Here is a 15,817-nt window from a genome sequence, read left to right on the forward strand (position 1 = left end):
CTTAATTATGAATGAAATGTTTTGTAGAATTAAAGCAAAATTACCTTCATGTTATGTATCTCTCAAGGAACACAGAACAGTAGCTTGCAATATTATAATAGCTTCAAGGATTTTTTTTCCTTTTAAAACTTGATATAGGAATGTTTGTGTAAGCTGCAACATAACCTAAAAATAATATTTTTTTTTAATGAGGGAATAATGGGCAGAGCTGTAAATACATTGATAAGAGTGTGGGCACTATATGATAATGTTAGTTAAATACTTAATACCCCAAAGCATTAATGTATCCTTTTTTTCCTTTGTGTTTTCTTAATGCATTTCCAATTTGTTTTATGAATTATCTTTCTTAACCAGGCGTATTGATGATGACAAGGGAAGAACTCATGAACTGGAGCATTCTGCTATAAAGTGTATGAGAGGAATTCTCTACTGCTACATGCGTCAGGCCGATAAGGTAAACCACTGTAGTGCGGACAGAAGCACTCAATTCTAAAGCATTAATTAAACTGGAAAAACTAGCCTCTAAATATAGATAGAATTCAAAAGGGGAATGCAGTATTACTGTGTGGCTCAGCTAAAAACATTGCCCATTTTTGCTAGGTTGCTGCATTGTGTGAAGGTATAAAAGAAAGGAGAATCTTGCAAAGAGAGTAAGCATCATGGCACATTTTAAATTTGTTTGGATTCATTTTGCAGATATTTATCCCTTTTAAGTATTAGACCATTAGTAACATGGTGTGTTTTTTTTTTTTTTACCATCTTTTTATTCCTGGAAATGGAAGGATACAAAATTTCTTCTATTGAAGACTAGAGAGTTTTCTTTGGACTGTGAACTTGGTTATTGCATTTGTTATTTTCCTTACCTAGGTAGCCAACGTGATTATTTTGCTTGGTTTCTTTAGCAGTCTTCTTTGATTTAATGATGTATATTCAGAAGGGCAGCAATCCAAAGTGAATGTAGAAACAGGGTAATTTGTTTATGCTATAATGCAGTTGCATTTTATAATGTATATATTCAGCCTGTAATCCTCTTGTCAGTCAGTGTACGCTCAAGAATATTCAGGGCTTCTCCTTGTCAAAATTTAGATACGGTGCATTAATTTCGTGTCGTGGTTAGCAGTAATTCTACGAACAGTTAAATACCTATATTTGGTGATTATTTTATTTTAAATTTCATCCAACTGACTTTAAACTGTTATTAAGAATCATTTCCATTTTGCTGTGTAGTTGACATCACTTCTAAGTGCACAAACTGTAATATAAAATTCGTAGGCATCTATCAGTAGTAATAATAAGCAAATCAGGCATATTGCCAGTTGTGTTTATGCTGACATGATAGCTTTTCTGTTTTCTTAGTCTGATTCTCTGTAGTCTCAGATCTTTAAATAATCTTGACCTAAATTGATCTTGTTTCATTTGAGCTGTTATTTTTCTCTTTGACATGCAGTGTTTTGTTTCGAGGGTGATCAGTACATTTATGAATAATGAGTGTTAAATTAACACAGGTGTCAAACTGTTGATGTACTGGTTGTCATTTTTCACCTTGATTACTATAAAATCTTCTCTCGTCCTGCAGTGTAGTAATAAGCAGTCTCAGTTACCTAACAGACATCATTTACCGATGGACTTTATTCTGAGAAATTTTATATGCGCTGACTATCCAGAGGGAACATGCTTTTTCATAATATCAGGTTGGATATTAGGAGAAATTTCTTTACTGAAGGGGTTGTGTGGCATTGGAATAGGCTGCCCAGGGGAGTGGTTGAGTCACCTTCTCTGGAGGTCTTCAAGAAATGTGTAGATGTAGAACTTTGGTAGTATGGTTTAGTGGTGGACTTGTCAGTACCAGGTTAAAGGTTGGACTGGATGATCTTAGAGGTCTTTTCCAACCTAAATGATTCTGTGATTCTCTGTTTCTAAAATGAATTATATGTACCCAAATAGTGAGATGTGACAAGAATAGATTATACTCCTTGTGACCATAATTGCAGATGTTATATTCTAATGCCAATAAACATATGAGTTATAACCTAAAGTATACTGAATACGTTCACTGACTAGATATGGTAACTATACAAAGTAGCATTCATTTATTCTCTTTCTTGAACTGAAAGCTTATGGGTCAGGATTCTCTGAATATACTTCAGATCTGTGAATTCAAGGTAGACATGATACACTTCAGCACACTTCCTGCTACAGTTTCAGCATCTGTAGCTCGCTATTACACTTTTTTTCTATGAAAATGAAATAAACTAGAAGGGTTGTATTTTTTTGTTCTTCACAGATGTGTACATTAGTGGGTATGATATAGTTTATGGTAAGTTTTAGGAACTGCTGTTTCTAAGTTTCACATAGCTTGATTCTCAGAAAATTTTGAAACACCTGAGTTATATAGTGAATTTGCAGTTGCCAAACACTTGGAAATTATTGAATTTGATTTTATGTTTTGCCTTTAAATCACCTTTAGGTTCAGCAGTTTAAGCAAGACCCCAAACCATCTGAATGTCTTCATTCTGTTTTCAGTGCACATACTGGAGATGAGGTCTTCTCGGCTAAGGAATATGGTCATCTTCAGGTAAAGTGTGTGTGGATGGCTTTTAAATAATGTTACTGTCTTGATTCTTCCATGATGCAACCATCTCAAAAAATGTTTAGATTTCTGTTAGGTGCATTAAACATCATAAAACTGAATTTTCTTCTGCATCTTTTGATGAAAAGGACAGACTAAATAAAACAAATCAAATCAAATAAATAATCAAATAAAACACAGTGGTATATTTTGGTGAGAAGGTATTAAAATACCTGCAGGATTTGTGGAGGTAGATGATTGTTTCTTTTTAATCCTTATTCTTTTTGAGGCCAAGAGATGGCTGTCACTAAATAATCCTGGCATTAAAATGTTGAAATAGACAGAGAAATGAAAGATGTAGTTTTACGCTGAATTCTATATCTATTTATTATCATTCCCAGCTTAATTTCACATAAGTCTGAGCAAATTTCCTTCACAGTAAAGATTTAATGGATGCTGTCAACGGCTTTGTCTAGAGACTTGTTGTTTAGTATTTTGCATAGCAGTCCCTAATCAGATTCATCATATAACTTCCCTATTGATAGTTTTATTTTCTTTCATTTTTCAGAGCATTGATTTACTATTTTTTTTCCCTTTGTACTTTCAGACCCTTTTATGTGTTCATGAGAGTGTCCTTTTGCATTCCATAACTTTACATATTCTTTTAATTCATAAATTGCTCCTGAAGTTACTCAGAAGTGACAGTAGGTTGATAATTATTTCATGGTACCAACATCACCAAAATAGTTTGTACAGTAATGTGTTGGATTCAGAAAACGTTTGTTCAGAGAAAAATGAACATGGGAGTTATCCTAAGCCGGTGTTTTGGACTTCTGAGTGAAACTTCCTTAACGTGCATATTTTTTATCTGTGGGAGAAGACAGCAGTTCTGGGACTTGGGGAGCATTGTGTGATTGTTCTAAGTCTCTGCTTTTCTTGGCAAATCATCCTTTTTTTTTATAAACATGAATGCCCATTCCCTTTTCTCATCAGCAAATCTGTAGAAATAGAGGGTTTTCATCCCTACGGAGTGAACAAAAAAGAGAGTAACTGAGGTAATTGAGTTGGGAAAAAGGGAATATGCTAAGTAGCTGGCCAGCCATTGTTACTGTACTTGATGCTTCTCAGATCGTATTAAGAAATTGAAGTCACTGGTTCTTCAAATCTTTTGGAGTTTATAGAATCTGGACCTTATTCTTCCAATTTATATTCTAGATAGTTTCTCTAAATTTCATATACAGAAGTTGTGTTTTTATAGCTCATTAAAGCAAATTATTGTGGTAAACTTTCTTTCTCTATCAAAGTTTTAAAAATTCTAATTTTTACTAGAATTCTGTGTAACAAAAACAGTGTAACTAATGATAAAATGACATTATGATGCATGTCCATACAACTGCTAAAAGTAATTACTATTAATAATAAATGCAATATATAGCAACAGAATGAAAGTTTTCATAGATGTAATCATAATCTGAATGTTCTAATTGTAGTTCTGTCAGATGATAATGCTAAAGGTCCAGTTATGCATAAAGTGATCTGCTTTTTAGGTGTGGTATGTACCCTGCAATATTCTGCTTGTTTTCTCTTGGTGAATTGTCATGTATGTATGCTTGAAACAGCTTGTGACTAAAGTGACTGTCTTTAAGTCAAAGCAGTATTATTCCTGAGCAAAACAAAATAATAAAAAAAATTTTAAAAAGTATGGTTTAAAACAATTTAAAAAAATGATACTGTAGCAGAAGTTGTAGAGGAAAGTGTTTATTAGTAACACTCCTTTTGATTGTTTCAACATCAATAGATGTAGGATATTGGTACATTAAACTAATATTTCTGAAGAACCACAACTAATTCTGTGTTATAATAGTGCCATCTTTATTAGTGAGTACCTTCCCATTTAGCTTGTTTGTTTATTTGACTCCAATAAATTTAAACTTAATTACAGTTTTGTTTTTGTCTTTAATTACTTCAGATAAATGCTGTGTCATTATTTCTCATCTATTTGGTTGAGATGATCTCTTCGGGGCTGCAGATTATCTACAACACAGACGAGGTACAAAGATTTCTCATGTTAAAACACGTGCTTTAAGTTTTTTTTTCCTTGTTTTTATTACGTTGCGAACTCTAAAGTAATTGTTCTATAAAAACAATGTAGATATTTGGGGGTTTGTGAAGGGTAGGTCCTGCCTAACTAACCTGATTTCCTTTTATGATAAGATCACCCGTATGGTGGACCAAGGGAAACCAGCTGATGTGATTTTTTTGGACTTCAGCGAGGCTTTTGACACGGTTTCCCATAGGATCCTACTGGACAAAATGTCCATCATACAACTTAACAAAAACATCATCCAGTGGGTGAGCAATTGGCTGACGGGCGGGGCTCAAAAGGTTGTGGTAAATGGGGCTGTGTCAGCCTGGCGGGTGGTCACCAGTGGGGTCCCTCAAGGCTCCATTTTAGGGCCGGTACTTTTCAATATTTTTATAAACGATCTGGATGTAGGAATAGAAGGTATTTTGAGCAAGTTTGCTGATGACACCAAACTTGGAGGAGTTGTGGACTCAAATGAGCGTGGAAAGGCCTTACAGAGGGATCTGGACAGGTTGGAGAGCTGGGCGATCACCAACCGCATGAAGTTCAATAAGAGCAAGTGCTGGGTCCTGCACCTGGGACGGGGAAACCCTGGCTGCACGTACAGACTGGGTGATGAGATGCTGGAGAGCAGCCTAGAAGAGAGGGATCTGGGGGTCGTGGTAGACAGCAAGTTGAATATGAGCCAGCAGTGTGCCCTGGCAGCCAGGAGGGCCAATCGTGTCCTGGGGTGCATCAAGCACGGCATCGCTAGTAGGTCAAGGGAGGCGATTGTCCCGCTCTACTCTGCGCTGGTGCGGCCTCACCTCGAGTACTGTGTGCAGTTCTGGGCACCACAGTATAAAAAGTACATGAAACTGTTGGAAAGTGTCCAGAGGAGGGCTACGAAGATGGTGAAAGGCCTGGAGGGGAAAACGTACGAAGAACGGCTGAGGTCACTGGGCCTGTTCAGCCTGGAGAAGAGGAGGCTGAGGGGAGACCTCATCACGGTCTACAACTTCCTCGTAAGGGGGTGTCGAGAGGCAGGAGACCTTTTCTCCATTAACACCAGTGACAGGACCCGCGGGAACGGGGTTAAGCTGAGGCAGGGGAAATTTAGGCTTGACATCAGGAGGGGGTTCTTCACAGAGAGGGTGGTTGCACACTGGAACAGGCTCCCCAGGGAAGTGGTCACTGCACCGAGCCTGTCTGAATTTAAGAAGAGATTGGACTGTGCACTTAGTCACATGGTCTGAACTTTTGGGTAGACCTGTGCGGTGTCAAGAGTTGGACTTGATGATCCTTAAGGGTCCCTTCCAACTCAGGATATTCTATGATTCTATGATTTCCCACTTATTGACGGTCAGTAAAGGTGAATGGAATGGAGGTATAGTGAAATAAATGAAAAGCTAACAGAGATAGGTATGCAATGAGTGAATGTAACATGACATTGAAAACTTTCATTGTTCCCTGCTATTTCTGAAATGTTCAGGATCAAGATTTAAAAGGTCTGTGAGGACAGATAATTTCTTGTCATGTTGTACTGGCTTTTCACCTTATTTCAAGCTGTCAGTCAATGTATGCTGGCCAGTGGTATTTCATTGTTATAAATAGGTAGGGTTTATCTTCTGGAAAGCTCAAGGGCTTTCCTCAAATACATATGGACCCTAAGGGTGTTAAGAAGTTTTGCTGTATCTTTAAAGGACAATAAAACAATTTATATCACAGTAAAAGATGTTTGTTAACTATTCTTAAAATAAGATAATAACAGCCACCATGTGCTTGTTGAGGACAAGTCATGTCAGGATAACATGCTGTCCTGTTTTAAAATGAGGTTAAGTTTTGAGACAGGAATGAAAGGCACAGATTTTTTTTTTTTTTTCTTAATCTGGATTTGTTTAAACTTACACTGGTCTGTTGAATAGTTGCTGCTGTATTGCCTTAAAAAGCTTAGATGTATTTATAGTGCCACCATTAAAATAAAATAAAATAAAAAAGGATGGGGCGGGCTGTGGAAGGATTTTTCCTGTAGTAGTATATTTGCTTTATATTTTTATAACATAAATTTTCATTAATGATTTTTCTTTATGTAATGAGAAACTAAGAGATGAACTTGTCTCCTTTCTAATCATGGCTTAGTTAGATCATATGATAGGTCTGTATTATTTTTTATGATTTGCTTTTATGTCTTTGAGGAAGCAAATGTATATAATTATGTATTTACTTAGCTTGACTTGTAATTTATGTTATCCTCCAGATGTTTGCATTTAATTACAAAATCTGCAGAAAAATTGCATTTGTCTAGAATCTCCATTCAGTGGATTTTTCCACTTTTAATGTCAGGATGTAGTGTTCATGGCAATGCTCTCTAGTAATCTATGATCTATGGAGATGTAACAAAAAGAGACCAGAAGAAAATCCAGGGCTTTTAATTCATGAACGCATAAAACTATAGCTATCAAAGTCCTCAGAAAATACCGCCTCCAGCATTAAAGAAAACTATATTAAAAACTCTTGTATGATGTTACCCATAGAAATTGTAGGCGTGCTACAGTACCAGTTCAGCCTTAGGCTGCCTGATTCTGAATATTTCTTAGATTCTTTTAAATTTTGTTTTGTTTTTGTTTAATGTTTTAAAAGGAAATCTCTTCCTTTTATGCTTCTTTTGTTTCAAGTTTGAAAAAAAAAAAAAAAAGAAAAAGGTTTTAGACTACTTGCAGATTCCTTCACTTCATAATATAAAAAATCACTTTCAAGTTTGTTCCCTCCCCCTCCCTTTTTTAACTATGTATGTAATGTTTCTTGGACACTGGTAACATACAAGAAAAATGGAAATTATGTTTACTGTCACTATGTCACTCAAGTAATTAGTTAATAAAAATAGCATGAATTCTTTTACACATCTGTCTTCAGCATGCCTGTTTCTTTGAAAGTCAGAGTTCCATGATAAATCCAGACACAATTTTGTGAAAGGAACATTGCTGAGTAGATTTTTAAAGCAATCTTAAAATTTGCAGAGAAAAGTTCAGGAAAGTTTCTGACAATGAAGTTTCTGTAAACGTTCTGTCCTACAGGCTCTTTCAGAGAATGTATGATTGTAAGTGCAGCATAGACTGCCAGCCAGACAAATAGGCAAGTGGGGTGTTTTTGAAATACTTCATTAGAAAAGTGATGCTGTCTTTAAATTAAACCCACAGCGTCTAATGTTCCATCCTTCAACTCTCTGGTTATGTGTGTAATTAATGTAGAGTAGGAAATCTACTAGCAGTTCTAGTGCATGAAAATCTTCCTACAGATGAAAATTATAAGTTATCTTCTAGATTTACAAGTGTTTTATTGGGCATTGAAAGCATTTTTATCTTTAGTTATCCCGAAAAATATGAAATAATATTTTGCTGGTGTCTTGCATGAATGTACTGGATGACTTTCCACTTCTCAGAGAAGTAGCAGCTTTATGGAAGCTGTACGTTGCTGATTGATAAAATACATGCATAAACAGATGTTGGCAAGGGTAGCAGGCAGTGATCAGGATAATGATGGACAGCAGTAAGTGATTGCTGAAAGTGTTAGTAATGAAGGTTTGTATACTAGAAGCAATCAAATACTATCAAACAAGCATTGAACTGCTAAAATCCTTGATCATGAAGGAACTGTAACACTACATGATCATTGGCAGAATTTGGGTTCATCAGTAGATAGGACAAGATTAAGATATTTTTTTTTCTTTCACTTGAGTTAAGTAATTGTGACTTTCAGATCTATGATGCTGCTCAGCAGGCAAATAGAAGATGCTACCTGTCACTCTAGATGTAATGGTCCAGCTAAGAGAGTACTGATCCCCAAGGTTCACCCCCAAATTTCTTTACCTTACATGTGATAATTTTTAGTTGTTCTAGAGTTCACTGCTGTTGGCTGGCATACTTTAGCAGTCTGCAGAGCTATTTAAAGAAAAAATAGAAGTCATTATATCTAGCTGAGGTTATTTTCTAGAAACTAGTACATTTGGTTTAACTGCTTGGGTTACCTCATTCTTCAGTACAATACTTCAAGTAGGTCCTGAGGACATAATGTGGGTCAACTGACCAAACCATAGAGCACTCTGCCCTTTTCTTAATTGCTTAATTCTAGCATTTTCAGTAATAATGAACATTAGCAGTGGCATGGGAGATGTCGTGGTTTAACCCGACCGGCAGCTAAACACCACGCAGCCGTTCGCTCACCCTCCCCCCTCCCTCTCTGGGACGGGGGAGAGAAATGGAAAGTGAAGCCCGTGAGTTGAGATAAAGACAGTTTAATAAGACAGGAAAAAAAAAAATAACAAAATAATAATAACAATAATAATAATGATGATACAATGGTGATAATACGAAAGTAATAATAGTATGTACAAACAAGTGATGCACAATGCAATTGCTCACCACCCGCTGACCGATGCCCAGCCTAACCCCGAGCAGTCCGGCCCCCTCCCCCCGGCTAGCCACCCCTATATATTGTTTAGCATGACGTCAGATGGTATGGAATACCCCTTTGGCTAGTTTGGGTCACCTGTCCTGGGTCTGTCCCCTCCCAGCTCTTACTGCACCCCCCAGCCTGCCCGTTGGCAGGACAGAGCAAAGGCTGAGATGTCATTGGCTTAGTATAAGCACTGCTCTGCAACAATTAAAGCATCGGGGTGTTATCAGCACTCTTCTCATTCTAAGCCAAAACACAGCATTCCACCAGCTACTAGGAAGAAAATTAATTCTGTGCTAACTGAAACCAGGACAGGAGAGTGCTGCAGTGGTCACTGTACATCCCGGTCAGTTGTTTCTAAATAGTACTTTCAAGGATTTGGAGTTAGTGGTGTACTTCAGCACTTCTTATAAAAACGTTCTTTTTTTAGTGCTCATTCATTGCTTACTTTGGTGTTTAAAATAATACTTAAGATTTCATGGATTGCCATGGTGCCTTTTTGTAGATTAAATAGTGCATATGCTTTTGCTTTGAAATGTGTGTTCAAATGGCTTCATGTATTTTTTGGTGTGTTTTCCTGCTGTGAATTCCATGATGTATTTAGTCGCTTTCCTTTCCTGGAGAGTAGGTTCTGAGCCAGTGCTAGCGCAGTGGAAGGTGCTGACAGATGGTTGATGTTTGGCAGGCTGTCTGCATGAATATGTTTGTACACAAAACTCTTGGCTTACGAGGAAATCTTTGTATACTAGGTTGTTGTTGTCAGGCATGGCAACTATCGATGAGTTATCTTCTAGCTGCATCTGTTTGTAGTTGAAAAATTAATTTAATCACATCTTTGCATCCATAGCAAAGAGGACAGCATATGATTGTGCAAATGATTGAACTTGATTGAAGCACCTATGTATAAAAAAGAATAACAAGTATTATTTGCTTTCATCTATGCTTCATTCATGTTCTTTATTACCCCTTGCTCTCCACATGTTTGACTTATGGATAAATAAGCTGAACACATAGTCCATAATTTCTGTAAGTGTTTTAGCACTGACTTGGTTATAGCATTTATATATCCATGGTATGAACGATTGTTCTGTGAAAGTTTCCTTTGGCAACATATTCCCTCCTCCTCCCTCCTCCCTTTTGTTATCTGCGTCTTTTTATATAAATCTGCTATTTGGGGACTGCTACTTATTCTTGTAAAATATCTGTAATTGACCATTTTTTTTCTAATGTTATGAACAGTGTCACTGGTAGAAATTCATCACCTAGCTATGTACTTCTGTGTGGTGCTTTTAGCCTCTTCACTCTGCTAATGCATCTAAATTTCAGTTAATGACAGAAATAGGAGAAGACACACATTGAATCACTGGGTATTCTAGCTCCATTCAGACATAGATCATCTTAATACAACCAAATGCTAAATTCGTAGGAAAGAACAGTACTAGGCATATCTTAAGTGTGGGACAGTGTTTCCTTGAAAGTAGTAGCTATGAAAACAATAGTGTATAGATAACTGTACATGAGCATCCCATTTGAACTTTTAGCAGATACGTGATGTATAGAGGGGCAAGTAAGTATATAATTGCATATGTCACTGGTGGACTAGTATTAGCATAAAGGGTGTATGTGAAATAATAACTCTTTGAGATTTAAAGAAAAATGGAGAGGAAAAAGACAAAACAGATGCAAGTTACTTAAAAATGCAAGCATGCACCTTTCAGTACTGGCTTTATTTTTTTTTCTCTAGTAGTTTATTTAAATGAAAAAAAAAAAAGTTAATTTGACTGTAGTAACAATTATGAAGCTCCTTGCTTATGATATAATTGGTTTCTTAACACATAACTGAGCATAATGTTGTTTCTAGCTGAACATAATAGATAACATATAATGGAACATATAATATGATCAAATGGGTTTCCCAGAGTAGTTGTGAAGTTTCCATCCTTGGAGATGTTCAAAACCCAGTTGTTCCAGCTGACTCCCCTTTGGGGAGTGGGTTGGACTAGGTGGTTTCCAGATGACCCTTTCCAGGTGATCTTAACTGGTCTGTTATTCTGGGGTCATGAATCAAATGTTAATTATCCTCAGTTCTGTCCTGTTTTTGGAATGTGTGGTTATCTGGTAAATATGATGATGCAAGGTGACAGAAATTCAAGTGTTACTTGACAGAAAGTATGGGACTCTTCTGAAATCTTTTATCTTAATAAATAAATAAATAAAATCCTACGTGCAAAAATTTCCTGTACTTCCACACAATTGAGTGCATTTCTGTATGATGATATAACTCAACTTCAGCATTGCAGTAGGCTGGTGGGAAAGACAGGCTGTTTTGCCTTTAATTACTTTCCTTAAGAATAGTTTATTTCTTTATCCCAACTGTGTACTGAAAAGAGATTTTTCTTTTTTATTTCTCTTTCCATAGCTGATGAAAAGTAAAGAAAAAGATACAATTTTTTTTTCCAGAGTTGAGATCTATGTACCTACATGCACGCAATTAAAGGACAAAAAGCCCATGCAGCAATGTTTTACAGAAGAAAAATGTCTGCACTGGCAAAATTCAATCAAGCTGCAGTAAAGAGAGTAAATTCTACTGCCTTTCCTGAAGGGAGGAAGGGGCTCTAAGAAACGGAGGATTTAGTGGAGAGGTTGTGATCATAATTTCAACTATGTAAATAAGGAAGAAGTGTCTGCTTAAATAAACCCCCATCTATAGTTGAGTATAGTTGAGTATAGCCCTGAGTATTTAGTTGAACCAACTTATAATCAAAATATCTTTTTGGATCAAAATGTTTCAAGTTTTACTTTTGTTTATAAAGGAGTGTGTTTGAATGTGAAAAAATATATTATCTAGAACTAATTTAGTAGAACTTACAGCATATAATATGAATTAAGGAAGAGCACCAAGATTTCTGTGCCCTAATTTTGTAAGATTTAATTTATCTTGCTCTCTAAAGTTATTTTTAGGACAAGTCTAATTTAGAAGAGCAAAATGCCAACTTTTTGAAGCTCTTCAAATATGTGTCTTCAATATGAAATCATGCCTATCTCTGGCTTTATAGAAACTTTCATTTAAATCACATTGCCACCAAATATTAGACAGTTTTTTACATTATGTTAATAAAAATTATTTTTACAGAGAGTATCTGAACTTGGGAACATTATACTCTGGAAAGAATGTTGGATATAAGTCACAATTAAGATAACTGGGGAAAAACAACTTTGTCTTTTTTGAAAAAATGAACAAAAGAAAATATGCTTTCATTTTCCTCCTGTCATTTCCCCCCCCTTCTTGTCTTACAGGTTTCCTTCATTCAAAATCTTGTGTTCTGTGTGGAAAGAGCCTACCGTGTACCTGATTTTGGTGTTTGGGAAAGAGGAAGTAAATACAACAATGGCAGTCCAGAGCTACATTCAAGGTAGGTGAGAGAACGTAATGCTTTCAGTCAAAACAAATAAATGTGATATAAGAAATTAATGTAGTGAGTTAAATATATATCTATATCTGTATCTATATCTATCTATCTATATAAAATAAAACAAATGAAAGCAAAAACAAACCAAAAAGAACCACAACAACAACTATTTGAACTTTTTCTGAAAATTTATATGGTGTGAAGGTAGAGGCTCAAGAGAAGCGACTAAGGTTTTCTAGAGACTAACAGATGTATTTTGGGAAAATGTGAAGTATAATTTTATCATCATGTGCATGCTGAAATAACCACATAGATGCTTAGCTGAGTATTCAAATTACAATAATTATGTGCAGCTGCATGTATATTATTCTGAAAATTGAATACAGAACAGCTCAGACACTTGAGCCATGTGCAGTAGATCAGATTAACATGAATGGTTAGGAATATCCTGATTTAAGTAGGTGTTGAGTCCTGAGTCTAGATTTTCTTATCTCCACCATACTGGGAAGAACACACTGTACACTGGAGTATAGCATAGTGTGCAAGCTCTTTTTCAGGTTCTTCAGACTCTACGAATAACTGCATTTTTACTCCTGTCCTATAAGACATTAGGAATGTTCTTAATGTTTTAATATTAGTGTGGTCCAGTTGACTTCAGTGGAATTGCCCATATACTGTGCATTTGAAGTATCAAATTGGTAATCTGGCTTCATGTTTTTTCTAACGTTAATACTGTTTTCCTGACTTTTTGACTTCTGAAGTTTTGTCAATTATAAAAGTGGCTGTAGCTTGAATATCCTAGATTTTTAAAACATCATTGATCATCAGTTATTGTGGGCTTAAAAATAATGCATATGTATTTCTTCCATTCTTTGAAGATGTTGCTAAATGAATCTGTTCTCTTTTTCAGAATGAATTAATTTTTATTAGTTCACATACAGGCGTATGTTTTAAGCTATTATTTAAGCTATAAGATAATGACATGTCATTGCAGCAAAACAATTGATTTCGGTATATTTTTCAATGCTTTTATAAAGCTTAGTACCAGTATGAGAACCAAAAACTCCAAGAGATTATTATATAATCAGCTTTATTCATGTATTGTTTTTTTCCCCTACTATATCTGTTATATTGTCAAATGCCTGACTACAGAAGTGTTCATCTGGAGAATCTCGTACCTCCTTTCACATCCATGCTACACAAATAAGCAGAAGGAACTCTGAAAGTTCTACATCTCCACTGTTTGCAATGCTCTGGTTATTCACTATGTGAACTTCCTTGAGGGGAAAACGAGGAAAATCTTTTAACCAGATGGAAATGGGCATGTTGTTTTGTCTTAATCTAGACTGACATTTATAGGTCAGTTTTTCTAAGGTTGAAGGTTTAGGAGATGGATAGGCCAATCTAACAGATCACTGAGCTGGCACAAAAGGAAGTACAGAGCTTTGTCCTAATTTAAGAAGTAGACTTAGGTCATCAGAAACAGGTATTGCCCCTATTTATCTTTCTTTGTGTGCATGTTCATACTCTACCTTGCTGTAGGAAGCCAACAGACAATTTCCTTTAATTTAGCCAAGTTCTCAAAAATCAGAAAAAAATGGAAGAATAATGTGTATAAAAAGATGTAGTTAGGTACTGTGGAGGAAAGCTCTGGGTATGCTGAAATATACTTTATACTTTGTTATGCTACTACTGTGGTGTATCTGCAGAAGAGAGCTCTGAAAACATAATTCAAGAAGTGATTATAACTAATCAAGGCTAGTCATGCATGATGTATGTGTTTCTCCAGTGATAATGGACTGAAAATGAGTCACTTAAGTTTCAGTATTATGAATGCTAGACTCCTGGCACTCAAAACTCACACTGTAAGTCTACGTACAGTCTGTGTTTGCTTTCAGAATTAGAAATTAGTTCTCCTCTTTAATTGAAAGAGGTTTTCTTTTTGAAGAAGATATATAACATGAAGTCTGTGAGTAAGAACGTCAAATTATGGCCTACATTAGAAAATGTATATGTTTTATGTATTTAGGTAGCCTTGGTGTTCTGCCTTTGTACAGTTCAAAACACTTCTAATAAATGATAAATAGCAAAACATCCTGTAGACCCAGGTCTTCACTGATACATGTAAATTGATGTCTTTTACTGGTTCAAAGGCAAGATTTATAACAGCTTTAGTGTGGTCCCCTTCCCATATGGCTGGACTTCTGAAAAATTAATTTGTCCTGTAACCATTTGATCAAGTGGCTCTCCAGGCATCTGCTGAGTACTTCTGCAAAATGTCTTTGACATCTCCCATATGTATTGTGGGAATAATGAAGTTGTTGAAGTGCGGTATCTTCATGTTCCAACTCCAAAAGACTACAGAGCTGTGATCTTGCACATCTCTGTAGTGTAGTATTTGCAGGAGTGTTGAAGTCTTCAGGGGCTTCGAGTAAGTAAAGGTAGAAAATAGTAACTATTCCTATTGTAGAATAATGACAGTGTGTCAAATAGTAGCTTAATGTAGCATTTCCGTAGCAGGTTGTTGCATTGTGAGATTTCTCGGTTTTTTGAAGACATGCTTGATATTACAGCTGTTCTCAGACTTTTTGTAATGGACCTTCATCCCGTGACTTCTCAGTGAAACATTTAGCGATCTTGGCAGGACTTTAGTGCATGGAGAACTGAATGCTTGATGTGGCATTGTAATTTGAACAAGTGTTATATGATGTAGGAAAAGAAAGCAACATTTTAATGTTGATATACATATTTTCATTTCATATTTGCAAGTAGTATTTATTAGCGTACTGCAGTCTTCAGGGACTTTGAGTAAGCAGAGGTAGAAAATGGGAAGTATTCTTATTGTAGAATAATGACAGTGTGTGAAATAGAAATGGTTTTTAGAAAGGAATCCGTATTTTCCTTCAACTTTTACAGGAGAATATTGTATTTTATAGATATAACAAGTTGTTTTACTGTTTTTGAGTATCAGTGGTTGTTGCTGTTGAACAGCTAAACATTTAGCATTTGATATTTTCCATGAAGAAATGCTACAAATCATTAATGTACAGAAAGGTAAAAAGTTTTCTCAATCCCCAAATCCTTCTTAGAGTATGGAAAAATTAAGGTTAAAGCACAGGCTGTATTTGCAGCTTTCTGCCAATTTGGCTGCTACAAATTTTTAGGTCAGGGCTGTGCAGCTGTTTGTCAACACTATAACAACTCCTCACACACAAAAGTTTGGGATTATTAATGATTATTTTCTGAATATTTTTTCTATCTCCTTAGAGTTGCTTCATTAATTACTTTTATATACTTTATATACTTTTATATACTTTTTAT

At 35.7% G+C, this 15,817-nt stretch overlaps 1 protein-coding gene across 5 annotated transcripts in view; it reads left to right on the forward strand.

Annotated features, from left to right (window-relative positions):
* The window catches only part of PHKB (phosphorylase kinase regulatory subunit beta), a 76,561-nt gene that overhangs the window by 14,872 nt on the left and 45,872 nt on the right, over positions 1 to 15,817 (forward strand). For 4 of the 5 annotated variants that reach the window (XM_082770233.1, XM_082770232.1, XM_082770234.1 and 1 more), the window contains 4 exons: positions 355 to 454; positions 2,468 to 2,575; positions 4,539 to 4,619; positions 12,384 to 12,499. In XM_082770233.1, coding sequence (XP_082626359.1) covers positions 355 to 454; positions 2,468 to 2,575; positions 4,539 to 4,619; positions 12,384 to 12,499 — 405 coding nt within the window. The remainder of the gene's footprint in view (positions 1 to 354; positions 455 to 2,467; positions 2,576 to 4,538; positions 4,620 to 12,383; positions 12,500 to 15,817) is intronic. The other variant, XM_082770236.1, reaches the window with a different exon arrangement.

Source organism: Aythya marila, assembly GCF_965140915.1.
Source record: "Aythya marila genome assembly, chromosome: 12".
Taxonomy (NCBI): domain Eukaryota; kingdom Metazoa; phylum Chordata; class Aves; order Anseriformes; family Anatidae; genus Aythya; species Aythya marila.